The sequence below is a fragment of the Halichoeres trimaculatus genome, unplaced genomic scaffold (assembly GCF_033239565.1).
Source record: "Halichoeres trimaculatus isolate MK-OKI-2021-1 unplaced genomic scaffold, fHalTri1.1 fHalTri1_scaffold_6, whole genome shotgun sequence".
In the NCBI taxonomy this organism is placed as follows: domain Eukaryota; kingdom Metazoa; phylum Chordata; class Actinopteri; order Labriformes; family Labridae; genus Halichoeres; species Halichoeres trimaculatus.
In genome coordinates this window covers 16,651,582-16,679,242 of record NW_027437184.1, presented here as the reverse complement: position 1 = coordinate 16,679,242, position 27,661 = coordinate 16,651,582, and the positions used below count along the sequence as shown (strand labels likewise).

Genomic DNA, 27,661 nt, shown 5'->3' with positions numbered 1-27,661 from the left:
GGGAACTATGTTTAATCATTATACAGTCTCTGCAAAGAAAAGAAAATCTAAAAAAAAAAAAAGTATGTATATGTATTTACTCATGCTCCCTCCCTCCCTCCTTTCTCTCCCCTGAGCAGGTTTGGACCGTCAAACAAGAAACCAACAGCGTGTGCCCGTTGGCTTCCTCCTCCCCCAGACCTGCTGCCTGCATTAATATTCAGCCTCTCAGCCAATAACAGGAGCAGGGCGGATGACATCATGGACTAGGGAACAGTGAGCAGCCAGTGAAGCATCCAGCCTGCCGAACAAGCTTGCTTTTAGGGTCAGGAACTGGTCTGACAAGAGAATGGCAATCCTGCCTTTAAACTGTCAATAGGACTGTGCGGCTGACGATGAATCCACCCGAGCTTCGGGCTCAAAGGCGAAACACAGAGCAAGAGAATGTGAAGACATATTTCAGGTAATTCCCTCTCTGTGTATGCAATATGGGATGTGGAAGGGGGGAGGCAGATGAGGGAGGAGAGGATAGAGGAGGAGGAGGGGGAGGCTGTGTATGTAGGAGTTGCTTTGTAGCCTTCTTTTTTCCCCTCTTCTTCTTCCTCTACTCTGCATTCTGCCCAGCTATGGAGGCAGCTGTTTCATCAGCAGTGTGTCTGTAAGAGCGAAATTGAAATGGATGCCTGCATCATTTATTGTATGATCATACACCCCCCACTCTGCATCACATCATCTCTGTGTGCTCTCCCCTGTGCCTCACAAATAGCATCTTTATTGATGGGGAGGTGTTAGAATCAATGGTGGCGTTTGTACGGGGCCTTGAGAGTGTGTCTCTTCTGTGTGTGTGTGTGTGTGTGTGTGTGTGTGTGTGTGTGTGTGTGTGTGTGTGTGTGTGTGTGTGTGTGTATGTGTGTGTGTGTGTGTGCTGGAGAAATGCAGCAGCTGCAGTGGAACAAAAAAGAAGCAAGGCTATTTTAGGTCTGTAGACCCGAGGCTGATGGCTGGTTTAGAGCTGTATATGCTGTGGATGGATGGTGGGGATGATGGATGCTTAATATGCTGATGGATGCTCTTTTGTTATCTTTGCACTGCCTCACTTACAGCCTTTCTAGGGAGGATGGTACAAGGAATTTTCCTTTATTTCCATTTCTGCCTTTAAATGATCACACACACTCAGAGCAGATCAGAGACGTGCCTAAGTCTCCCGGCTTTAACATGGATGTGTGTAGCAGCTTCATGGCGGCTGTAGTGACAGGGAGATATACAACATCTGGTCACCTGACTTCATTGGGGATCGGAGTGGGGGTGGGGGCCGATGCTGTGAAAGCTGAGCTATTCCACCTCGGATTCTCCCACAGACATCTCTGGAGGAGGAAGATGGAAGGATTTGCTGTCCCTCCATCCCCTCTGCTGGGTTTTAGATTACGATGTCAAAGCTGATACAGAGGAAGGAAGAGATGATTCCTCTCCTAGGAAGCACAGTCATCCTCCCCTCAGTGAGGAGCAAGGCCTGATGGGAGACCTGTTGTCTGGCTGTCATGTGAAGGAGGGATGTTAGGGAGTCATGTCAGTGATGGAGGGAGGGTGAGATGGTTATAGAGGGGAACTGGGGGATGGGAAACTGAAGGTGATACTCCCTTCTAACATTGACCTATTGATACAGGAAATACAAAATAATCACACTTATTACGTTGTGTTTATTGCTGTTTTTCCATAGAAATATCCGATGCCATGGGTCATGGGACATTAATTGCTTCTTTTCAGATCTTTAACATCATCTAGTGATTTGTATAAAACCCGAAGTTTGGGAGAGCAAGAAATACACATGTAGCATGACTCACAGATGCTTGACCAGGACCAACCAGTTTACCACTGAAGTTCAATTTTGTAAAGTTGGAAGAGTAAGACAGTGGATCATTATCTTTCTGATTTGTGTACTACAATAATTATATTGTTGCTCCAAATATATATATGTCAATAACCATTCTATGGCTAAACAGAGTTCCCTTCCTATTTGACTTACTGGTGATGACTTTAACCTTGCACTTTATCCATCTTTGAACAAATGATCTGTTTAATCTTTCCGTTGCTACTGGAGTTATCCCTCAGGTCTGGAAATCAGCACATGTGCTTCTATTGCATAAGGGTGGGGTAAAAATAAAACTATAACCATTGGCCAATCTCCAAACTATCCTGTCTTACTAAAATCCTGGCGTCATTAGATGATAATCAGCTCCAACTTTTTCTCTACAGAAACTATGTACTTAGTCAACACCAGTCTGGCTTCAGAGCCAAACATTGCACTGTTCCTGCTGTTACATTAGTTGTGAATGGTATCTTCTTGATGTTGCTGAAAGGAAATTGTGCTGCTTTTATTTTGTTGACTTAAAGCATCTAATGTTGTTCTTCATACCATACTCTTACAGAGCCTCTGTGATTTGGGGTTTGATGACATGCCCTGTGAACTATTTCTTGAGTGTCCGACCAAAAGGCAACAATGTGTAATTTCAGAAAACAACTGATCAGTGTACTTGCCTCTTTCAAAAGGGGCTCCACAGGGTTCTGTATTAGTTCCTGTTCTTTTCATATTTAATGTCAGTAACATTACATCTGTATTACCAAACTATAAGGCCCATCTTAATACTGGAAAAATAATTTTTCTGCTTTGGCAGTGCTGCACAGGTAGACACTTGAATATTACAAGCACATCTTAAACCGTAAGATGCACTTACTGATTTGAAATGACTCTTAAAATGTGTCATATATTACACCTCTGTACGGTCATATGATAGAAAGAGTCTCACCGCATAAATATGTCCGCTTTCATCTAGATGGACACATTTTGTTTCCTGTTCACATTGTTTCACCACAAAATCAACAGCCTAGTCAGCATGTGTGTCTTTTTGCATGGCATGGCATTGTATTTCATCATCATTTGATTTCATATTGTATCACCTTTTATTGTACTGTATCTTATTGCACATTCCATTCCATGGTGTACTGCATTATATTACACATTGTATGACAGTGAATAGCAATGCACTGTATTGTGTTGTATCATATTGCACCGATCTTGTTGTGATTTATAACTAACTTGCAATTCCCATCCTAAAATACAACCACATAACTTTTTTAAGGCAAACAAGTTAAGTAATAAAACAATGAAAATGAACCTTGTCCTATGTTTATATTCTATAGCTTCTTCCAGTGTAGAACAATACACAGTACCTGGCTTAGCCTGGAAGAAAACTGGCTAATGAAAGAGGCAGAGAGACACTCAAACAGAGATGCAGTGATACACTATTAAAGCAGACCTGTCCAGTGTTTATACATTCTGCTGTTAAACTGATCTGTGAAACCATTGCTGGATAACTGCTCTGGCCCTTAGATACTCTACTTGCTATATGCATTATACATTTACCACACCTTTATCCATTCACATCTGTTACTGGCAAGTAGACATTTACAACCACAATAGCTTTACATGTCTACTTTTTACGTTTGTCTGAATAGAACTGAATGAACATGAAAGTATTCATGCAGGCCTTTGTCTCTGAAGATTACTTGCACCTCATGAAAATTTTAGATTTACTAAGGCAGCTTGCAGACAGCAAACATCAGATGTCTGGTCGGACACATGCACTCTTAATTACTAAAAATACAGCAAAAACTGCACCCTGGAGCACACTGTTTGTAGTGTAAACAGGAGCTGTACAAACAAAACCGAACCATATCATGCCTTTCTTTTTTTTTTTGACTGACACTTGTCATATCTTGTCTTCTATTGCTTCCTATGTGCAAGGAGCTCTACACAGATATTTTAATGATGTCAAAATTTTTGAAATGACCTGAAACAAATTTGTTCCCTTGCTCAGATACTGAGCACTTGGCTTTATTGAAATTAGATGAATGAAGTCACAAATGAATTCATGATAGAAAGACCTTCAAAAAGGGTGTCAGATCATTATTTGTAGATATTTTGTCAACTAACAAGAGAAGAAGAAGAAGATCATGAAAAAGATACAGAAGCTACACTTAAATCGATGACACACGATGTTAGTATGTACCCTGCCTCTTGAAGGAATGGGTCAGTTTTCGGCTCCTCTTGAAGCCCTCTCAGACTAATGGAAAGACTTTAAAAAATTTCCTTTGCAGGAGCCAATTAGAACATGTGTCTGTTTTCTTTTTTTTTCATTTATATTATGAGTCTTATCATCTGCCTGGAACGACCAAAATGAAAGGGTTAATTCCTGATCCACCACCCTATGTAAGCACAAACTGCTGCTCTGCTTTCTTACACAACACGTGATAAAAGCACGACTTTATTAGTGCACTGAAGCAATATGAAACCTTTATTTTCCCATTATGTCTTCATGGCTTAGTGTGTGCTGTTCTGGGCTTCCCCATGTTTTCCACTGGCCTGTGTAACCCAACACACACAGCTTCTTTTACCTCACCTCTGCTAACAAAAGCAGGAGACACTGAACCTCATCTTGGCTCGCAGCCTGCCAACCGGACTGCCTGAAATCTGATAGTAGGACTCACAGCACATACAAGTAGGCCTCCATCTGTTGAGGACTTAGTCTGGATGAGTTATGCTGCTATTGTTTGGTGCAGTTATCATTCAGGACTCTGCGTGGTTGACAGTGTATAAATGCCCGGAGGCCTCATGAGGGGATTTTGTGTTTTAAGGGCAGAGTGGTGTAAAGGAGAGCAGTTGTCTTGGTGATAGGTGTGTTAGAGCTACAGTCTGTGTGTTGTGGATTAGCATGTAGGATTGGAAGCCATCTGGCCATTTTGTCTCTGAAAGGGGAGGGGGAGTAAGTGAGGGAGATAGATGGAGAGAGACAGGGAGAGAGTAACAGAGGAAACACTCACACACTGACACATTGACACAGCTCCCTGTGTAATCTCCCTACTTGATGTCTGTTGCTACTTAAAATAAGGCCGGTTGTCTGTGTGTTTGTGCCTGCGTGTGTGTGTGTGTGTGTGTGTGTGTGTGTTTGTGACACACATCGTCCCTAGGTGACTTATACTGTTTCTGATGCATAAAAACCAAATGCAAATACAGCCTTGAGACAGGCAGAGAGATGTCGTGGTGGAGGGGTGGGGATTGAAGATTCCAGATTACAGTAAAATGATGTGATGGGAGGAGACGTCCCAGATGGATAGAGACTGTGGAGAATAAAAGGAGGAAATATTGCAGGGAAGTGGGAAGAGGGTTCAGGTGGTTTAAGAGATTAACAAGTTTCACTGGGTCAAGAGTTTGTGGAGGGTTGAAGAGGGGTGTTTGGACTTGGATCTGTTTGAAGGCTGCAGAGTGTGAAGAGATGGGCTCCTTTGAGTGGGTAGAGTGAAAACAGTGTAGATGACCTCAGATGTGCTTCAAAGTGGACTACTTTTACTATTCAGCTAGAAAGAAAGCTCTCAGTGCTCATTTGTGGATTGCTTGATGAATTTTCTTGCTTCACATTTTCCTGAAACAGCAAAAATGAAGTAAATTTACAAAGCAGAATCTTAGACACTAAAATTTATATCTCTCTGTAGAGGTGTATTACTCATCTGTTAGAAATAAACAACACCACTGAACTGAAGATCAGTAAAGCGTCTTCATCACACTTCTTTCTTTGATCCAAATAAACTATGAGAAATTTAGTTTCTCTTTTCAGCTATGTGGAGGTGTTGCTGCTTAGTGTGGAACACATGCCTCTCTTCATTCATTTGTTGTCACAAATATGAGTCTCATAGCGCTGTTTTACCAATGCAGAACCATAATGCTGCTTTATGAACTTTCAAGGCAGAGATTATTAGAATGTAATGCATGCCTGGATGTAATAGTGGCTAAGAAATGTGGCTATTATAGCTATACATGGAGGACAATTTAGTGCGAGGAAACATGCTTTCTCAAAGAAGATATATTAGAGCAATCTTTCCATAGCACAACAATTTACACTTCATATAAAAATGTATGGCTCTCATGGGAAAAACTGTTGTATTGTAGAGTTACAAAACATGCAAAAATAGTTTGCAAATGTTCTCTTAATGTAAATGTATGTTTTTAACCCTTTCAGTTCCACACAAAGCAGGTGCACCAGCTGGCATTGCAGGAGGGAGTCCGCTCTCTGCATCCAGCTGGCACTCAAACATGATTTCCCATGCCATGCTAATGCAAAAAGAAAAAAAAAGAAATTTCACTAGATTAAAGACTGAGTTAAAATGCAGAATTTCTTTTGTGATGTAGCAAACTACACTCTCTGTGTCCATGCGATTTCTCACTAGTCCAGCTCAGTTATTCTGAATGCTCCAAACCAAGACAACTGTACTGTTCAGAGTTTGTGAAGACGTTTCTCTTCTCATCCATGAGACTTCATCAGCTTCATCCTAAACTACAAAAACAAACATGCATGCACCTAACCTGGCAAAATTATTGTGTTGATTTCATTTATTGAACGATAAATTGATTTATTGACTAGGCATAGGTTCAACTTCAGACCTTGATCAATTGCTCCATGTCTTCCACAGCTCTCTACTCCCCACATTTTCTGTCTCTTCCCAGCTGCCCTTTCAGTAAACACAACCCCCCCCCCCCAGAAAAGGTGTAATTAGTATGTACGCGTGATGACTCATTTGAAAGTGTAGATCGTCTTGTTTCTGAGGAAGTGTCATATGGGGAACAGTGCTAAAACACAACATTTACTACTTCAAAGGCATGAAGAAAGAAAATGTTGCCTATTGTCACAAAATTTCACAATCATCAAATAGCTCAAGCAAAATATTAGTTTCAACCTTCAAACATTAAGCAGTATGTGTGGGTCAGACTTGATGTTAATTTAATTGTTTTCTCTCTAACACCCCTAAGTTTTAACTTTTAGCTGGTTGTGTCTTTACAAGGTAAAGGCTCAGTGTAGCCTTAAATTGTACTTTGAACCATTTGTTTTGTCAGTCACATGAAACCAAATCAAGTTGGCCCATCTGATAGTCGACATGCAATCCCTTGTATCTAGTTCAAGGTAAAACATTAAATCAAAATTCCACCATGCAAAACTCAAACAAAGAGAGGCTTCCAGTGAGGGCCGGCAGAGAATGTGTCATTTTGAAGGATGGAGGAATCGCCTACAGAAAACCAGTGCTATCATCTGGTTGAGCTTGAAAACTGATATGATGTACAGCTTGTTCCCTTCATTGGCTACGGCATTCATCAGTCACAGCCCTGACATGCAACATTAGCATGACTTGGAATAACTAAGTTATATGAGCTTTGCTAAAGGTTTAGCTGGCTTCATGCCCTTGCAGTACAATGCCATAAGAGATGTCATCCGTTTGATCATTCCCTCTGTAAGCCTCAATAACCAGCTTTCAAAAAAGAGAAACTAACAAATAGGTAACCACTGGACAAGTAAAAACAACAACAACAAAAACTTCTGCATCCATGTCATAATTTTAATGTGTTACAATGGAATATCGAGTAAAAGATAGAATCGTACAACAAATGTATTATATTTTAAAATGGAATATCAAATACAGTGAAAATAAGATGGATTGTTCTGTCAGGCTGAATAGATAATCTATCATGAAGTGGTTGTATGATAAATAGCCTCTGTCAGGCAGGAAATGCCTTTCAGAATAAAATAACAGCTACAGAAATGTGCCTTGAATAAAATCAGGATCTTTGAATCAGGAAGGAATATTCCCTCTGAACAAACAACCAGCAGGGCTTGGCTACATCATAGAAATGATGTAGCCAAACTTTGAGTCTGGTTTTTAATAGCTTTTTTCCATTGGCAGACTCGGCTACCATATTTTCAATCACATTTACACAACTGGTAGTCCATTTTTCCACCTGACAGAATCAACTACTGCACTTAAGAGCTCTATTATTTCTCTTACATTTCATCCAGAATGAGCTGCTTAATCTGTCAGAACATGTTTTCAATGCACTTCAGGTGAGACTATTCAATAGTTAGGCTTCATGCTTTCAATTTAATGTTGATTCATTTTGCAGAAATCACATACCAAAAGAAGCAAGTTCTCACAAACACATTTGATAAAAATGAGAAAACTAGCTTGACAGGATTTAGAAGGATGAAGTGTCTGCCTGTGCGTACACGTGCATGTTTGGATTTAAGGAAGCAGCGCTGGGGGTAGGGAGTTCACCCAAACTAAATATTAAATGACAGAGCAAGCTCTCAAGCCTCCCCAGCAGGGGAGTCAGGAGAGGATCATGCTGGTAAAATGAGAGTCGCGGTGGATTGCAGAGTTTAATGAATAAATGGCTTCACTTCTTTTTAATGCGAGGAATGTTATTCTACAACCTGCAAGTTAATAGAAGTAAGCCAACCAGGGAGGTGTTATGTGGTGAGACCGCAACATATTTAGAATCTTATAGAGTAATTAGTGTCAGCTTTTCTTCATCAACAAGCTTTTTCAATCTCATTAGTGTTGTGACCGATCAGCATCAGACAAGATCTGAACAGAATTTAAATACCCAAACAAAAGGTAGTACTTCTGCAGTAATCTTATTTGGATTAAATAAGGATTAAATCACAAAATAATGTGTAATCTGGCTGTAGATTTTGCTGGGAAAAACATTACAACTCAAGCTGTTAAACCTGGGAAATGTGTTGGATTTAGTAGTGTGGAGTTACAGGGCCTCAGTTTGTCTTTCATCTGAAAATCCACAGTAGAAAAACCAGGTTTTGTAACTGCTGGATGACCCACTTTCTTTCCTGTGTCATTTTAAGTGGTATATTTTACACACAATTTTGGCACTTTCTTAAATTCTGTACGAGATATCCTGCCAGGTTTCCCAACATGTGTTTTACACTTGTAATGTATGGTTGTTTTTACAGTTCAGGCTTTTCTCTCTGAAGTGGAACTGTAATGTATTAAATGCATAAAAGAAAGAAAAAGGAAAGGTCAGTTGTATAAATCCGCTATGATGCCAAATGATTTTGTTGACTACCAGATGGAAAAAAAAGCCACATCAGACAGACATCTGGGTGGTTGCTATTAATAGATCACTGGTTGCTGATTAGAGATATGAATGCTCTTTATGTGTGTGAAATGGAGTTGCATAACTTCTAAAGGATTGTTAGAAACATTGAAGTATTTGATGTTAATTTCTGTCTCAGGAGCCTTTATGTGGATCACAGAGGGGTGGAAAAGGACAGTGTGGCTTGCCTTTTATACAGCCTAATCATGCTCTAGTTAGCATGTTTTGAATGATTATAAACCTTTTATTCCATCATGATCAAAACATACGGTCAACATCTTCAGCATTATCTCTCAGGCTAAAACATTGAGATATTGACAGAGGAAGTTTCATTTTTATGTCCAGAAATGAAATGTGACATTCTACAGCTACAAAGCAGTTAACAAAAAATCCAACTGCTACTAAAATATGTCAAAAGCCAAATTAATTTAAATGTGTAATGACTCTTAACTCAAGCTAGACTGTTCAGGCAGCATTGAAGACTTATTTATGTGGCATCAGCTAACCCTCTCTGGCACATTTGTGCTCAAATCTTTCAAAAATCAACAAATCCACACGAATCATGAAACAGGAACATTTATACTCACAGTAAACTCAAGTAGATTTAAGCTTAGCTTTGAAGGTAGAGAGCTACCACACTCTCCTGTCTCACCTGTCACCTGTGTGAAGCAAACTGAAGAGGTAGCTGCGTCCCACTCCTATCATGACCTGAGTGCCGGCAGCTGTATGCAAAACAGAGCTAGGGGGATCAAAGGTGGAGCCACACTGGGGGAAACCGAATGTAATTGAGATTTTTTGTAGAAATAAGTCAGGGTCATGAATGTATAAAACAGTCTTTCTCTTTGAGGTGTTGAATTAAAGGCTTTGAAATATACAAATTAAAGTTCATGTACTCTAAAATTCACCTGGACATCGACTTTGAAAGCTATTGGTTGTCTATGTTGGACAATTCTGTTAAAGCTTGTGTAAAGGTTCCGTTTTTTAACTATTACCATCTTTTATGTGAAGTTCCTCTTTCTACCATACTTGTATGTGTTTGGTGTAGAAGTTAAAAAATGCTTATTTAAATTGAACAAAGTCTGTAGGTGCCTGGCTGAGTGTGACCTGAAGGAAAATATGATAACATATCTTTTGTCATAACCATATGGCATTAACGTTTGCTGACACAACATGTTCCCAAGTCCAAAAACGACTCTTTAACACGTTTGGATTGGATGATTTCTTTGATGATGCTTCAACTGCACAAGTTTTGATCTTGGGAGCATAAATTCTCCTGTCTCTTTCAGCTCCTCCTCTTGCGCCCTTAACCATCATTTGAAAGTTAAGTGTGTGTGTGCGTGAGTGTGTGCATACGGCCCGTGCGTGTGTGTGTGTGTGTGTGTGTGTGTGTATGATAGTGGTTGGTGTGTGTGTGTGTGTGTTGGGGGTGTAGTCCATCTACTGTGTGTGTTTTACTTTGACCTTGAGAGGCCAACCATTTGAAAGAAGAGCATTTCTGCAGCAAAATGATCACATCGTCATCCTCCAGTGTTCTAGGGTCCACGTCAGGATTTGTTTTTTGCTTGCTCCTTTTGGTTTACAAGCTTTAGTGTGTGTTTGTGTCCCATGGTGGTTTTTCAATTTTACCGTCTTTGCTTTGTGTATGATAGAAAGGTCCAACTTTTCTGGGTTACCAGTTAACGTATTGAATGAATAGTACCAAGATGAATGAGATCGCAAAGGTAAGCTGCAGCTGAAGTGTCCCATCCTTCCTCCTTATCCTTTGAAAGTCCTCTAGCTGTCTATCCCATCCAAGTAATCAGCATCCTTAAAAGAAACGCAGCCAAAGCTAAAGCCAAGTCAAACAGAGAGCGTGCCCTAATCAGGGGCACGAAGAGATGGGCTTATGGAGCCCTCCCCCACACTACGGGCCATTACTGGGCTGCCATGGGCTCAAGATTAGAGGCTCTTCCTGTGTTAGCCATTCAAATTCAGCATTAATGTTTGAAAGAGCAGAGAAAATGCCTGCTCTTCATGGCCAGATTAATATTTTATGGAAGAGAAATGTGAAAACATCCCCTGTAATATCTGAGTATCTGGGATGGTGTGCGTGTGTGTGTCTGTGTGTGGTGGGTCTGTCTGTGGATTTCTGTACAACCATATATAGCCGTTAAATACTCTCATCTTACCAAAAAAGGTCACACTGCATTCGTTTTGCTTTTCTGATACAATTGCACCAGATAAGTGTTGTAGCTACATTTTCTGCTGTTTACATTTTAATGGAATATGTTTCTTAAAGATCAATTTCTTCTTCTCTGCTTATACATTGAAGGCCAATAAAAGGACATATTCACTATCAGGCTAAAGGCGAACATAGACATGATTTATAGTGTTGAGAGACTGGCCTATGGGTGCTTCAATAGGAGCTGCTTGTTTCAGGGACAGAGCACTCCCTGACTGCTTGCCTCCCTGTCAGTCTGCAGAGTAAATAGGTCAGTGTTTTATGTGAGTGAAGTCTCAGTAATGTCTGGGCCTCCATGAATCTGCCATCCTTAGTTGTCTGACCACTCGGCAGAGCTGCTGCTGCTGCAGTCAGGTGATCAGCCAAACAGCACACACACACACACACACACACACACACACACACACACACACACACACACACACACACACACACACACACACACACACACACACACACACACACACACACACACACACACACACACACACAGCAGAAAGGATCAGAGTTGGAGATTTGTAATAAAAAAATCATTTGGCTTCATGTAGTTTCCTGTTTTATTCTTCAGCTGTGGCACAGACTTTCTGCCTGATATAGAAATAACAACAGTCAGACGCCAAGGAGTACCACAGCTACATAATTCATCCACAGAGCTCTCCGATGGCTCATGTGTACCGAAATTATCATATTTATGAGCATGCGCCATACCTTCACTGTTATATGTGAGTGCACCCCTGTTTTTGCATGCTCCCAAGGAGGACATATGCATCGATGAAGCAAATTCTTTTACATGAAACATCAATTTGTGTTTAAAGGGTTCAAAACCTCCTGCCACCTCTTTATTATTTGATGTAGCAGACTTATTTTACTCTGTATGCAGACCAGACAGTGACCTGATTGATCAGATCACTGCTGCTGCCGTCAGGTCTTGCTTGTGCAATGACCACATGTTGAAGCTACTTCTGTGGATGACTTATAAAAGCTGTAATACATACTGCGGCTTGCAAAACATGTTCACAAGATTATGTTAATGGATTAACAGAGACATCAGTCAAAGCTGCACAGGACTCAACAGTGGCTTGTGTAAGGCTTGGTAATAGAAAACATCTCCAGACAAGGTGAATGTAGGGGAATATTCTCAACATTTTAAAGTAATTGAAGTTTATGTTAAGAGAGTATTAGTAAAAAGAAATGTCACTTAAGTACAATTTTTTTTCTTTACTTTTTTATTTTTATTTTTTGCTAAAATATAGCAGAGTTCATCTTTTTCTCTATCATGTCCTATAGGAAGCCAGTCCTGCAGGTGTAAGCAAGTTTGTCTTGGTGGCAATGCTAATTAACATGTGAACGATTTCATTGTGTACATATTATTCAGTGTCTCTTCATGTCAATATTTTATATTAAGTTGTAAAACACACATGAATTGTCCAGCATGTTCACATAGGGTAGTTCTAAAACTCGTTTCCCGATTCGCTGTGTTGCTCCATGTAGCACTGATGCTAAATCTTTTGGCTTTGTTTTAGTGTCAGCACCTGTTTATTTTAATACATTACTATCATGTGATATGTTAATAAAAAGCTTTCATTTGAGTGGTATTGGCTGTAAGTTTTGTTTGATATTTGTGAAGCGGTCATTATTTCCTATCATGTTGTAGTGTACAAGATTTTAGTTAGTTTGCCTGAGAGAGATGATAATGGTTGAAATAGGTTTTTGTTCAAATGCATTTTCTTTCTAATTATTTTAAGAGAATATTGTAAAGCATGCATTGGATTGAATTAAATTAAATCAGTAAAATGGAAAGCTCAAATCTTCATCAGATTTTGGCAAGGGGCCCTGATGCTGAAGTATTTAGCAATGTTGTTAGAGTTAAAGAGAACCAACTACATACAGGTTCAGTGTAAGAAGCAACAAATGTAAAGCCTACAGTTAACAGCTGCATGGCAGTTTTGTTTATTGTTTGCTGTTTGGTTAGTAGAGCAGCAAGAGTTAGCTTGTTTGTCTTAGTGGCAAAGCTAAGAGTTGAACTGTTCCATTGTGTTGTGTCATGTAGCATTTACCTGTAATTGGTAAAACTCACTGTAAGATTATTTTAAAGTCAGATTGTACAGTCTGTAAAAACATAAGGCTTAAATCTTGATTCATTGAACAGATGTGTGTGGTTTTATATTTTTTAGCTTAGCCTTGAGGCTAAAATATGTAGCCATGCTGATAGTCCTGTCAACTCTTTCACTTATCATTTAAATAAGAACCTCAAGTGTTAAGAGGTATAAATGTAGGTTGTGTTTTAGTGGTCAGCGTTAGTAGAAAAAATTGAAAAGCTCACATTTTATATTCATTGACTGTTGGTTGTTCAGTAGAGGTTCTTAATAACAAATCCGAAGAAAGTTTTGATGCTTTTAATTTTTACATATCAATTGGCATCAATTCACAACTGCTATTTCAAGTAAACCAAACAAGCCTTATCTTTTTCCTAATGTGCTGTATTTTCTAACTGAGCCCTGATTCTAAAATATGCAGTTTTGCTTCTAAAGCCTAAACAACTAAATTTAGGCTCAAAGATTCAAGAGGCCCATGCTGTAAAATTTTAATTTCATACCAACACCTCATGAGGCTGCCATTTCCTGTTATTTTGCCCTCTCTGATGTTAATATGAACAACTCATTCGTAGCTTTCTGTTGCTCCAGCATGTCACCATTGTAACATTCCTTTGTAAACAGCAGAGTAAACAGAGTTTGACTGGGTTTTGTTGATAGTGACACGCCTAACCTCCAACCTAAGAGAACCTGTTTGCTGCTGCTGTCTGAACTCACCTGCATGGCAGAAACTGCCAAAAGAATCGTGTGCCCCCCCCCCCCCCCCCCACACACACACACACACACACACACACACACACACACACACACACCACCTCCTCCAACAGTATGTCTCATAAGATCTGAGAAGTACAGTAGGGAAGTAATGTTGGAGTTTACTCATACTTGAAGATCAGGATGTGCTCCTTTGTACTGTTCTGGGTGCTCGCATGCAGCTGATTCCCCCAGCTGAACCAGATCCACATGCAAATTTTATTTGTTTAGATAACCACCCTGTCAGGAGAGACTTGTTTCAGGAAATGGTAGCTCTGTGATTCTTACATGGATACAACTAATGTAATCTTAATTCAAGGTAGTGTGTTTTACACTGTTATGTCATTACACCATTCAGTTTTGATGTCACCTTCTAGCTCATTCATTATAAAATCATTTGTTGCACCACTGCTTGGATAAGGCATGAATATTCATCTATAACACGCTCTGATATGAAGGCCAGCAAGTATGGGCAGCTATCTGCCAAACACTTCCCTGCAGAGATGATTTGCCTAATTAAATGGATCACAGTGCAGTTTCTCTGTTGCATTTTTTGCCAAGTGAAACCCAATTTTTCCTATTCTCATCGCAGCACCAGTAGAAATAAGCAAAGTAGCACTGTCATGGTTTTTATGAAGACTGTTGGTATTCTTATGTTTGAGACCCAGTTCCATATTCACAAGTTTTGTTTCCATTACTAGGGTTTACAAATGCTGTTTTTTAATCATCCCATTTATACATGTAGCATTATATGTTGATGTTTTCCAAGGGCAGAAAAAGTCCTCAATGGACAATTAAGTATGTCATCAGAAATAAGTGATTTTAGTGCTCTGACGAGCCAATATGTCAAAATTACTCAGTAATAGTGCTGCCATGCAAGGGTTGACCAATCCATTTTATAGGACCTCTATCAAAATCTACACAACATTTCAATAGTATCTGTGTTATAAAGACAGCGAAATCAGTCTGTTTTACTATAACACTTTGTATAAGCCTTTCATGGTTGAAGTCAGCAAAGAAGTCTTTGGTCAGAAATTTTTCCGATTAAATCACGTCTTATTTTTATACTTGTAATTTACTTTATTTAGCCTCTAATCTGATTCCTCACTTTAATACCAGTCCCTGTATAAAGATAACAGGAACAAGGGTGGTACCAGCCTGATCTTGTCTCTAGGAGATGGTTATATAAGGTGATAAAGGCCACTGCGAAGGCACATGTGTAATTTGTCAGAGGCAGTGAGCATGGTGTAAGAGCTGAGGAGCGAGTGGTCTTTGTTTGCTAATGTAGGTCTTCACTAAGGGGGCAGCCTGGATGGCCCGCTTTTCTGGGACACTTGTGCAGCACATCACATGATGGGCTTGGCCTCAGGGCGAGGCAGTGAAGGAGTTCAAATGGAAGTGGGATGTGGGTAGATGGGAGATGAGAGGGTGAGTGATGGGAGCGTTTACTCTTGCCAGTTTCTCTTAGAATCACCTCCTGGTGACGTTTTCACAGCTGAGCAGACCCACTGGAAATCAGGGAGCACCTTGCTGACACAAAATCTTCATTTTATTAAACAAATGGAAACAGTATTAAGGATTTATTAGAGTATTTTAGGAGCTGAGTCTAAATAACAATTCACCATACACTGCAAGAAATCTAATATGTTGCCTGAGTTATTCACAGTGTAATTACAATCTTCTCAATATGCAGCTGCAACTGGACTCGGACTGGATTGTGTTAAAATGTTAAATAGGCTAACAATGAATAAAATAAAGCTTTAACTAGGATTCTTCTCATCTATCTTAATTCAGCTGTCATGTTGTCACAGCTGTGTCACATTCCCAGTACCCCACTTTCTCTGCTGCTGCCACTAAACTGCTGCTAAACTCTCCTTCTGTGTATTGCTGATAGAAGTGGCCTTGTTGGAGACCACATTCATCAGCATTCTTTATATGGAACTAATTAGTCAGACTTTAATCAAATGACAGACTTTTATCGAGCAAATACTCTTGGACCAGTGTAATCCTGGAAGAATTAATTGAATAGACAATCAAAAAAAACTCAGCATTAAAAATCAATCTTAATAGAATTGATTTTTTTATTGCCCTGCTTGAATTGAAGCAGATTTTCTCTCTTTTGTTTCGTACTACTTATAAAATGTAGTTTCAGGCTGTAGGATTATAAAAAAGATGCTGTTTTTCTAACCTACCTGCTCCATGACATAGTACATTATTTTGCTTAAAACCTGGCACCAACCGACGACACAAACTGCTGGCATGGTATTTTTCTGGATGAATAATTGAAGTAATGTTCAAGTTAAACCATTAGACTGCTTAATCCCTTACTGCCCGAATTAATTAACAACTATAGAAATATATTGTTTTCTGTGTTTTTGCATTTTTACACTTTTTAGAATGAGTGGAGATTGTAAATTTGAGTATACTCCACACAATAGTTATTACTAGACTGTATATATGAATAGACATGAGAAGTTCATCCCTTGACCAGTATATTGTGACATAGTGGATCTGATATGATCTTTGGTTGTGGAGAATATGAATCAATGGGTAATAATGAGATACAAGTCATTTCAGCTGCATCAAGACCTGACAGGGTATGTCGCAAATTTCAATAACAGGCACCAAGGGGTTAACATTTCTGTTGACTGTAATGTTCAGTTAGACCCGCAGTACTCTGTAGAAATATTTATGTTCACACTTCTGTTGTCAATCACCTCTCCTTCTTGTCAGGGTTTTGTATTTACCATCAACCATTGTTGCTATTCCACTACAGCTACATGGTTTAAGTTCCTCTGTAGTGATCAGCATCTTAGATGCTCTCACCATTGTTGTTGTCATCATTAATTGACCAACAGGATCTTGCTCCGCTTCAAGACTCCCATTACCACCTCTGTTTTCTGACTCATGACTAGAGCTGAAACGATTCCTCGAATGATTCGAGGTACTCGATTACAAAAATTACTCTAGTAATTTTCTCCACCTCAAGGAATCGTTTAATTTAAAAAAAGATCAAAGAATGGTATTTCAAATAGAGCCGAGGCCATATTAAGAGAGTTTTCAATCCCCTCAAGCTACCTCTTATACAAACTAGCAACGAGCAACAAATCTAGCTTCTTTTCTGGAGTTTGGAGACTAATGGGTCATTCTACGAAACGGGTGCCATTTGAGGCCACAACATTTGATGAGATGTACAAGGCACAAAAAATGTGTCAAAGTGTGTTTACAGATTTTGGAGCTACCAAAGCAAGTGCTCTTATTGACATGCTGTATCAGAAAATTCTATTTCTTAAAGAGAAAATTTTTCATTTGAAAAATAACTGCTCTTTAACTAAACAAAAATGTATTTTATCCGATTACTCGATTAATCGATGGGATTTTCAGTAGAATACTCAAATACTAAAATATTCGATAGCTGCAGCCCTGCTCATGACCACCTGAAGGTTTTTGCCTCATTGTTTACCACCTAAGAAAGATAATGGAGATAGAGTTTTTTGCCACATTGTCAACAGGCAGAGGTGTAAGGTGTTGGACTGATTTCTGTGCATTGATCTGATATGACATGGGTGATCAGGTTGTCTCTGGCATTGCTGTTGTTGTTGAAGATTAGCTACCATTCTGTTGTAATCGTCACCAATCAGAATCAGGTATTGAACACAGCTGGGTAAAATCATTTTTGTGTACAAATACCCTTCAATTTAAATTTGTTGGTTTTTCTGTTGCAACCACAGGAGGTTTTACTTCATGAAAGCTCAACGCCACACTGATCTGTACCAAGATCTTTGTAACAATGCCTTTCTCCATCCCTCTGTCTGTCTTTCTCTCACAGGACATTGTGAGTGCTACTAAAGATGTCTGATAGTGTCGATATTGAAGAGAAACCACCAGCCCCTCCCTTGAGAATGAACAGTAGTTCTAGAGACTCTTCATCAGTGAATCACGCCTCTAAACCGCTTCCAATGGCTCCTGAAGAGAAAAACAAGAAAGTCCGCCTGCGCTCCATCTTCCCCGGAGGAGACAAAAGTGAGTATCTTTCTCCTCACTGAGATGAATGCAATTTACTGATTTCCTGTGATAAAAAATACACCAGATCAGGCTGTGATGAGCTTTTATTTGTCTCCTGTAGCAAACAAGAAGAAGGAGAAGGAACGTCCTGAGATATCCCTGCCCTCAGACTTTGAACACACCATTCATGTTGGCTTTGATGCTGTAACAGGAGAATTCACAGTGAGTATCTCGCTCTCTCTGACAGTCAGGAATAAAAACTCAGACTGATGTGCCTCCAAAATCCTTCTCCGAGGTACACATTTCTAAAATCACAATTCCCTGTGGCGATAGAGTCAGCTAATGATGTATTTTCCTCCCCATGGAGTTTGTAATAGAAGTGACTTGAATTACAAACATCTGTCAGTCTCAGGTAAAACCTGCACTAGGGTCTTTGAGTGCTTTTTGGTAAACGGCTGCCATCTCACTTTAGAGGTTATTTTTATCATCATACACAGCACAGTGGTTCCTACTTTTTAACATTTCAGTTCTCCTTAATGTTCTGTACATTAAATTTAATCCACTCCAAACTTTGTAATTTATGCATGTATAATGTAGGAGGCTCTCTTTCACAAAGAAATATAACAACCTCAACTCAAATTGTGTGCTTCCTGTACACACAAAGGAAGGCTTTTACAGTGGTAATTGATGTATTAGTTTACATCTCACTGTCAAAGTTTTACTGATAACTCAAAGCTCTGTTATTGAGTAAGAAGGAGACATCATGCTACAAAGGAAAAGAAAGAACACAAATAAAGGCATGTTTTTATGCTGCCGTTCTCATTCTGTAAGTAAAAGCATTTGTAGTATCCTAATGATGGACTCATTAAATGGGTTCATGGTTTCAAGTCCTGTTTATTTAGATCTCCAACTTTAGATGAGTTACCATTATTCTTTTCAAAGCTAGCTCTAGACTCAGGAGAGAAACTCTGTCTCTTGCTTTATTTGACTCCCAAATGATCAGCCCTTAGTCCATGACATCAGCAACAAAAACTTCCTTGTGTGTTTGATAAGTTGTGTGTCGGCCTGTGACACACAGTGCTCTATTAATACTGTTTAAGCCAAACTACTTTGATTTCATTGCTGTCATGGTTTTCTAAAAGAAACAGTCATTTACTGTTGATTAGCACTTTGATTCCCTGTAAATGCTTTTTTCACAGTTCTCAACAAAGACAGACAACTATTTAAACCAGACAGATGCTTTAAGTGTAAAAATATCCAGTTTATTATGATGGCATAAATGAAGCTCATTGTTCAGTTATATTCAGACCACATAACCAGTAATGGAAAATTAACTATAAACAGCCCCACTATAACAAAAAAAAAAACTCAAGGATATAGAGTACAATAAAGGAAATATACATACTGATTTGTCTCTCATATATAGACATTAAGTATGAGGAAAAAAGCCTATGACCAAATCAACTAGCCTAGCATTACGTAAAGAAAAGGAGGGAAACGGCTAGCTTAGCTTAGTCTAAAAGCATTAATTGCAAACTCCTAAGCAAGAGATCTCAAACACAAAGCTTGCCACACCATGATATTAATTTGTGGTGAAATCCAGCCCATGGCGTTCATGTTCTGGCCCACTACTGGTTCTGGGGAAGAAATATTTCATTTCTGGGCCAAATGTGTAGAGCAGTATGCAAATTGCCAGAGTGATTAGAGGACACGACGAGCTGCTCAGCCAAAGAAAGAGCGGTCAATGCAACAAAATGTATTCCACAGAGCAAGAAATGTGGCAAATCAAAGAATTGAACCAGATTTAGTGATGTCCATCTTTAAGCCATACTGAGGGTTTAACTGCCACCTCTCGCAAAGCAAACATGGCCCAGCTGTCTGAGAAGAAGCAATCTCAGATGTCTGGTTGCCCAGCAAGCACTGGGCAAGAAAAGCTAAATATGACCATTATATAGTTCATGGTTAGAAGTAAAGTTGAATGTTGTTTTTTTTGTGTGTGTCTGTGTTTGTGTGTGTGCTAGTGTGTGCTTGTGTGTAATATCTGGAATGACTCCATTACACTGTCTTACACTCATTCATCAATACTGTCTTCAGAAGTTATTCGTTTATTATTCATTTATTTCGATCATATTTAAAAGTATACCAACCAAAGCAACACCACTGAAAACCATGTTGACCGAAAAGGTTTGGGCTGAAGCTACTTAGCTTATATGTGCCTAACCTTCTTACTGTACAACATTATACCAGAGCCAAACAAAAAGTTAAACATACAATCTCAACAACCAATGAATAATAAACAATCCAAAAAAGAGTTTTACAGGTTTCATGCTAAGCTAACGAAGACTAAATATTAGTTGTTTTGGTTTTCCAATGATTTTCTTGATAGTGGCCGGACAGGATTTCTAGAAATGGTTAAATATATTTCTGTTAAGGAATTCAAAGTTTGTCTATTTCTTTCATATTTACAAGAAGGCCATAAATTGAGAGGCAAGAACAAAATTTTACTTATCAAATATCAAACAAGGCCAGCACTACTTAGTTCAACCTGTGCAGTATTTCTTGACCAAATGCTTAAAAAACCCCCAACTGTATTCACATTTATAAACTACTCAACCGTAACTGTTTCTGTTTGTGTTTCTGCAGGGTATCCCGGAGCAGTGGGCACGGCTCCTTCAGACCTCGAACATCACCAAACTGGAGCAGAAGAAGAACCCGCAGGCTGTGCTGGATGTCTTAAAGTTCTACGACTCTAAAGAGACTGTGAACAACCAGAAGTACATGAGCTTCACCTCGGGAGGTAAGCAAAACAAAAAAATACAAAACCACACCCATCAATTAACCATCATCTCTTTATTTTTGTATTTATGAATAAGGACTTAGTAGACGCCTGTATATAATTGTCCTTTCTGTTTCAGACAAGTCAGCACATGGGTACATAGCAGCAAATACCCTGGTGAGTATAAAACTTTGGTTAGTTTGCTGACTTTGAACATTTGATGATTAGTTTCAGTACCTCTCTGAGGCAAACACTAAAAACATTAACCCAAAAGATCAGTGATCCAGATTAGAAAGCAGATACTAAACTGCTATTTAAAGCACAATTTTAAATGATTTATTATGACTGGTCTCTTTTTTATTGGAGGTCAATCCCCTGCTTTTGGTAAAATTTATTTAGTTGCTGCACTTAATCTCTTGGTTGTTTATTATGGTGAAGCAATAAGTAGAACAGAAGTCCATCTCTACCTGTTATTGGTGCACTGTCTCAGCCATAGTTATTTGCTTTCTTTGTAAACTATGCAGGATATGATTTGTCAGGTAAGTTGAAACACATGGATTTAATCTATCATCTCAAACCTGAGAAAAATGATCCCTCTGTGTCTACTACCCAGTAAACCTTCTCTTGACTCTTACTCTTTGCCGGATAGACTGTGCTATTTCCCTGCAGGTTTTATTTCCACAGACTTCTGCTGCTAATGGGCAAAACATGCATTCCCCTCTTGAGGCTTACTACCCTCATTCTGCAGCATGAAACCCTGAATTTTCCATACATGTGCGTTAGTTTACATCTCCTGAAGAAAAACAGTGCCTCCTGCGAGAGCCATTTCTGCTCATTGTTTATTCTTCCAATCTGCACTGCTTAACCAGATTTTGAAACAGCCATAGATGAGCTTCACTGGAGGCTCAGCGGCATCTAGAGGGACTCCTGCTGTGCTGACCTCATTCCTGGCTTTGACCAGAGTAATCTATGCTTTGAATGCCTCAGCCTGAACACGCTCAGCCGGGTGAAGAAGTGGAGTCCAAGTCTGTTCAGTGGGATTCGCTGCCTCTGGGCTAACAATGGGCTCACTTAATGCAGAGCTATAGCCCGAGAGAGCGCTCTGCCTCTGAAGGGCAGGCGGGTGTGGCAGTGGGTCTGAAAGGTTGTGCGAGCTCAGTGAGGGCATTGAAGAGCGTCTCGGCGTTGGACTGTCACAGCAGTGCATGGCCTGCAGAGGTGACTCAGCTATTGGCTGCAGTATCACACACTTCATCCTTCTATTTGGCTTTTACTGTCGCACTGTCTCATATAAGCAGAACTCCAGAAAGGTGTCAATACTGATCAATAGTAGAAGCACCATCTCTTTAGAGAAATGCTAACTCATCTGAAGCTCCCTGCTATTTCTCTAGTAGATTTATTTCACCGCCAACCTCTCCTATCCTTCCAGGCAGATCTGTCCTGAGCAACATGCTTCTTGTCTCAGTCAATGTCAGCCATGCTGTTTCCATATCTTGTCTATCAACACAAAAAACTTATGGAAATGTTGGTTAGTTACACGGGACAGAGATGAATCACCTGGTTTTATGGCAAGACCTCTTCGAGCCGTCCTTGCAACCAATCATGTGTGTCTTCGATCGATCACATGCTTCACCTTGACATTAGCTCACACACATTTGTAAGCATAAGGAGCTAGGGACACTGCGTCGCATCTAAATGCTGCTGTAGCCTGACTGAAATGTAATAACAGAGTTCGGATTCCAGCGCTGGATGAGAACATCTACATGCCTACTCCGATGGGCTGAATGTGGCTCTCAATGTCACACATATATTTGTTCCCGGATGTCAGATGCGTGCATTGAATAGCTGGCCAGAAACAAACATTTTGGTTTTATCACAAGCAAAAAAAAACTTTCCTGAACATGCAGCTGAGAAGTCTTGGATATTCACCTTTAGTGTGTTGGTTCAGTGTTATCAATTCAACCAACACAGACAGCTTGAGCTCTGTCCATATAACTGAGTTCACAGCATGCACAGTTTGTTTGGTGTGTCAGCTTTGCCTCATGTTATGCTTTCGATTTCACCATATGTGTGTTGTTAATCTAACATCCTCCCTTTACTGAAAATTTAGACTGTAGAATCAAGTATGGATGGCAGATTTTATAAAACAAATACATGGAGGAGATTTTTTTTTTTTTTAAAGTAGTAATTTGCTAACATCTTGATTTTCAAGCCAGTACAGAATTTTTATGTAATGTAGCTGCCTACTAGTATGATTTATTTGTTCTGTTTTTGTTATATTGTTATTCTGTTATCAAAGGATGAGCTATGTGATCCCAGCTCACCTCAGCACAAGCAAAACATGCTCTGAATTTTACCACATCTCAACAATTTTATGACCAAATCTTTACTCTTACTTTATCACCACAATTACATTTTATGTATCAAAGAAACAGCATAAATCCATTTAGGTCAACAAGAGCAGCAAAATCATTTCCTCAGAGTCAGCGTGGTCACTCTTTTTATCCCACAATGAACTTTTTTCCTTTCACAGTCACAGCTATGTTCCAAAAAGTCTCCAAAGAGCAAAGACAAGCAGCTATCCTCCTGTGGCTGAGCCCAGCTTTTTTTCAGATCTTACTTTGTTCTTAAAGTGAACACATCAGCATTGGTTTCATAACTATTCTCTCCTGCCAGTTTATTCAGGGTGACATTGAAAAGTGTCAGGTTTTGACTAAGTGACAGAAAGTTTCTTACAGAATATGTGCCAAAAAGTGCTCTATAAACCACCATACATACACACTGATAACCCTCACTTTATACAGCATCTGTGTATAGTGTGATAGCACTGAGCAATTTTTCAGCTGAAAGTTTTTACTTAACTCATCCAATTAGTTTCACTTTCACTATGTTGTCAGAGAAGTATTTCAGTCGCTAAATCTGAACAAATTTCATAACGTACAATCCTCAGTCAGCAGGTTTTGAATCTGTTGTGTCCTCTCTTCAAGTTTGTGGACCTGATGTCCACCCCTCGGTAGCATACCCCTGCCCTCCTCCCTCTTTCCCCTGAATACTCTTAAACATTGTGTGGGTTTGTTTTGAGTAAATCCTCCCATTTTTAACCTTCACATTCAGAACCGACTGCTGTCATCTGGGCCTCCCGTCAGCCTTAGAACCTGCAGCGCATTATTTGACAAGGTAACTCCTCCATATTACTTTCCACATGATATATCTCTACATTGGCTTTGAAGCGAAATTTGATCTTCTAATTTGCCCAAATGTATACGATGATTAGATTATAGAGCAATCATCACTCTCTGTACTGAAAGCTCATAGGGGGTATGATTGGAACTTTTAATTTTTTATTTTTTCAGATGTATCTCCGACAAGAGCATCTCTTACTTTTCCTCTAAATTAGGGTCTCTGAAATGGCAGGGCAGGGGCGCATGCCACAGAGGGTTGTGATGACTGTCAAACTGCATGTATGAGCTCATAGTCCTTCAGTCTGATCCACAGCCCCAATAATGTGCCTGTTACTTCATCACCATTGTAGACATTACCGCATGGCTCTGCGATTAAACAACACATGGCACTGCTTTCAGTAAGACTCATTTCTGCACTGCAGTCTTGGCCCAGCCCCCCACCCCCCACCCCCTCCACCACCCTTTCTTGGAGCAGGTCAGAGGCCCAGTATGTCTGAATGAAGGACTGGGACTTTCCTTCAGCCAGAGCCCTTTTCCCTTTAATCACTAGAACTGAGCTGCACTGCTTCATTTATGCATGACGGGACTGGAAATGGATGAAATGTTTCCATTCCAAAAGAGGAAGATGATCCAAGGCTAGCTGAGTTTTGGATGGAGGAAATAAAGGCTGAGCATTGGGCATCATAAATATGCCTAAGGCTTTTTAATAAGACTTATTGCAAGGTATCTTCCACATGCAGAGGAAGTCCATCACCATATTGCACAGTTCTGCTATATGGCTGCATGTTTCCTCCCTTAGCACAGTTACAAATGCAGCTGTTATTGAAAAAAAAAACCCTGTTAAACTGCACTAAATGGCACCTCGTGCTCTTCTCTGTAAGTGCTCATCTCTTCACCTCTTACCGGACTCATAACACTTCCCTCCACTACTAACTGAAATGTTCCTGATGAACTAACTCCACTCATTTGGTTTGGTTGTACTAGGCGTGCAGATTTACCTTATGTAAATCCAACATACTCATTTTTTTGTCACCACTTAAGTCTTGTTTGTGATCTGTAATGTAGTTATCTGGTGAATAATGAACCTTAACTTCCTCTTCTGTTGATCTTTGAAATGATACTTTCCTTAATATAAACTCTGCACATGACTTGTTTTAGGTTTGCAGGATGTTTTCTGCGGTAACGACTCATCATAAATGAAAGAGCAATTTGTTAGTCTGAGGACAAACCTAAAGATCTTTACACACTTTCCCTGCTGCTACATCACACATACACCCAGCTTAATTTTCATCTCAACCTTCCAGGGAGCTAAAACATCATCGTCAGAGCCTCCAATTGCTCCACCTGTGTCAGAGGAGGAGGATGAGGAAGAAGAGGAGGAAGAAGAGGAGGAGGAAGAGGAGGACGATGATGACGAGCTGCCTCCTGTCATTGCACCTCGACCTGAGCACACCAAATCTGTGAGTCTGCACGGCATGGTTGATGATAATGATGTTCTGTTGGCAATTCAAAGCTTTCCTGCATTTACTGGGATTTTTTTCTCTCCTTGTAGATCTACACACGCTCCGTCATGGACCCACCAAAGCCCCCTACCCCTGTGAAAGAAGTCCTGACCCCCCCAGAGTCCCAGGTCCAGCCGGATAACACGTCTAACACAATGTATCGCAACACCGACCGCCAGAGAAAGAAGTCCAAAATGACAGATGAGGAGATTCTGGAGAGGCTCAGTATGTGAATCTGGACATTTTCCAGTTCTTCTGACATGTTTTTGAAAGACTGACAAGGCTTTTTTTGTCCAGCATCGATTGATTTTCACACAGTTCTTTCCGCATTTAACTGTTTGCTGCATTTTCTGTGAATTTCATCTCTATAAATGAACATTTATGTCTTATTTTTGATGAAACATGTTCTTGAATAAATTCTAAATCTCTTTATTTTTACACGCTATTACAAAAAAAAATGTTTTTAAATCTAATGTATTTATGGGTAAAAAATAACAACAGCAGCTGTTTAAGAGCAGAACAAGAAAGCATCTGATGGGACTTGTGCTTCAACAGCATTATTAGTGTTTTTAAAATCTTCTTATGATTCAGAAGCAGAAAGCACACGTTTAATGAAATGTAGGCGAAGAATGTACTGTTTTATTGATTGTAGCCTTTTCTGGACTGCTTCTGCACAATGAAGTAGAGTTGTACTGAAAGGTGTTGCAGTCATGCATTGTGTGTGTTTGTGTGAAAGCCGTCATGGCTGTGTGTGGCCACACAAGCTCAGGCTCAATCATTATTTATTTCCTTTTTCTGTTTTGTCTCTGACTCAGGGAGTATTGTGAGTGTGGGGGATCCCAAAAAGAAGTACACACGCTTCGAGAAAATAGGACAAGGGTAAGTTCATCCATGATCAGGAACCAGTCGTCTCAGTTATTGAAATGGAACGATTTCAGGGGCAGTCAGTCTCTGCAGGGGAAGACGAAGCTGGGGTGAACAGGGATTGTTAGGTTGGATGACAAGGAGAAAGTAAGTGGAGAGGAAATAGGAAATGTATCCTGAAATGGCCAAGGGCCAGATTAGCTCAGTCATCCTCTCCCTCTCTCTTGCTCCACTCCTTGTCATGTCTTTCAGTTTTTGAAGGCGGCTGCTTTTCTTTCACTCTCCCTGTTCACCTCACATCCGCACAGATAAAAACTGTGTGGTTCTTATCTGCTCACGCTTTCTGTTTCTATATTTGATCAGGAAGCTCCTATCTGAAACCGTAGATAACTGTGTGCTTGTTAGTACCAGGAACTGTGCTCCATTATTCAGCGGCCTTGACAGCACACAGGTGAAGCTGACAACAAGAGGGAGAGAGAAATAGCACATAATTTAACTTGCAGCTGAAAGACTTTTTAACGCAGGAAGGTACACCTTCTGGTGGCATACATTCCTTTGACAAGCTAAGATACATGCTAATATCTGGCTGGGTTAATTTGTAACTGATGATGTTGTTTAAAGTTATTTCATACTCACACTAAAACAAAAAAATGAACAAAATGAGGTGGAAAACCATTTTGATTCTTGCATATGAAAATTGGTGTACAGCTGATAGATGTGCAAATTTTAGGCCCCATTAAGCCTGTCTGAGAAATGTTTAACATTATCCTGAGGAAGAAGCACAAACAGGAATAAATATTGATTTGTGTTATTGCATGTTTAAGTTTCTCTTTACTTTAATGATCAGTATAAGTACAGTGTAGTGATGACAACACAATAGAAGCACAAGTCGTAAATGCGTTTCAGCTGGATAACAGTTTGTCCTCCTGAGTCACTGAATGATCTTAAAATGCAGACACGATGTCTATTTAAAGTCATTTGATCTGTGTTTCACCAGAGCGTCTGGCACTGTGTACACAGCCATCGATATCGCAACCGGCCAAGAGGTAAGTCAAATCCCGACTTAAATCATACAGCTTTCACACGCTGTATGTTTTCTCTTCCTCCCTGCTAAGCCAGCAGGCTCCCTTGTTCGCCGAGCAACACATTCCTTGTCTGTTTTCTCAGGTGGCCATCAAGCAGATGAACCTGCAGCAGCAGCCTAAGAAAGAGCTGATCATCAACGAGATCCTTGTAATGAGGGAAAACAAAAACTCCAACATAGTCAACTACCTGGACAGGTCAGTTTTCAAAT

General features: G+C 39.8%; 1 protein-coding gene across 2 annotated transcripts in view; it reads left to right on the top strand.

The window, feature by feature from the left end:
• The first annotated feature begins 240 nt into the window (after window positions 1-240).
• The window catches only part of LOC141791461 (serine/threonine-protein kinase PAK 3), a 33,670-nt gene continuing 6,249 nt past the window's right edge, over window positions 241-27,661 (top strand). Inside the window, exons 1-11 of one of the 2 annotated variants that reach the window (XM_074671971.1) lie at window positions 241-442; window positions 17,868-18,061; window positions 18,165-18,265; window positions 20,687-20,840; window positions 20,959-20,996; window positions 23,934-23,996; window positions 25,306-25,461; window positions 25,554-25,728; window positions 26,319-26,382; window positions 27,365-27,413; window positions 27,535-27,647. In XM_074671971.1, the coding sequence (XP_074528072.1) occupies window positions 17,890-18,061; window positions 18,165-18,265; window positions 20,687-20,840; window positions 20,959-20,996; window positions 23,934-23,996; window positions 25,306-25,461; window positions 25,554-25,728; window positions 26,319-26,382; window positions 27,365-27,413; window positions 27,535-27,647 (1,085 nt within the window). In that variant the 5' untranslated portion in view covers window positions 241-442; window positions 17,868-17,889. The remainder of the gene's footprint in view (window positions 443-17,867; window positions 18,062-18,164; window positions 18,266-20,686; window positions 20,841-20,958; window positions 20,997-23,933; window positions 23,997-25,305; window positions 25,462-25,553; window positions 25,729-26,318; window positions 26,383-27,364; window positions 27,414-27,534; window positions 27,648-27,661) is intronic. The other variant, XM_074671972.1, reaches the window with a different exon arrangement.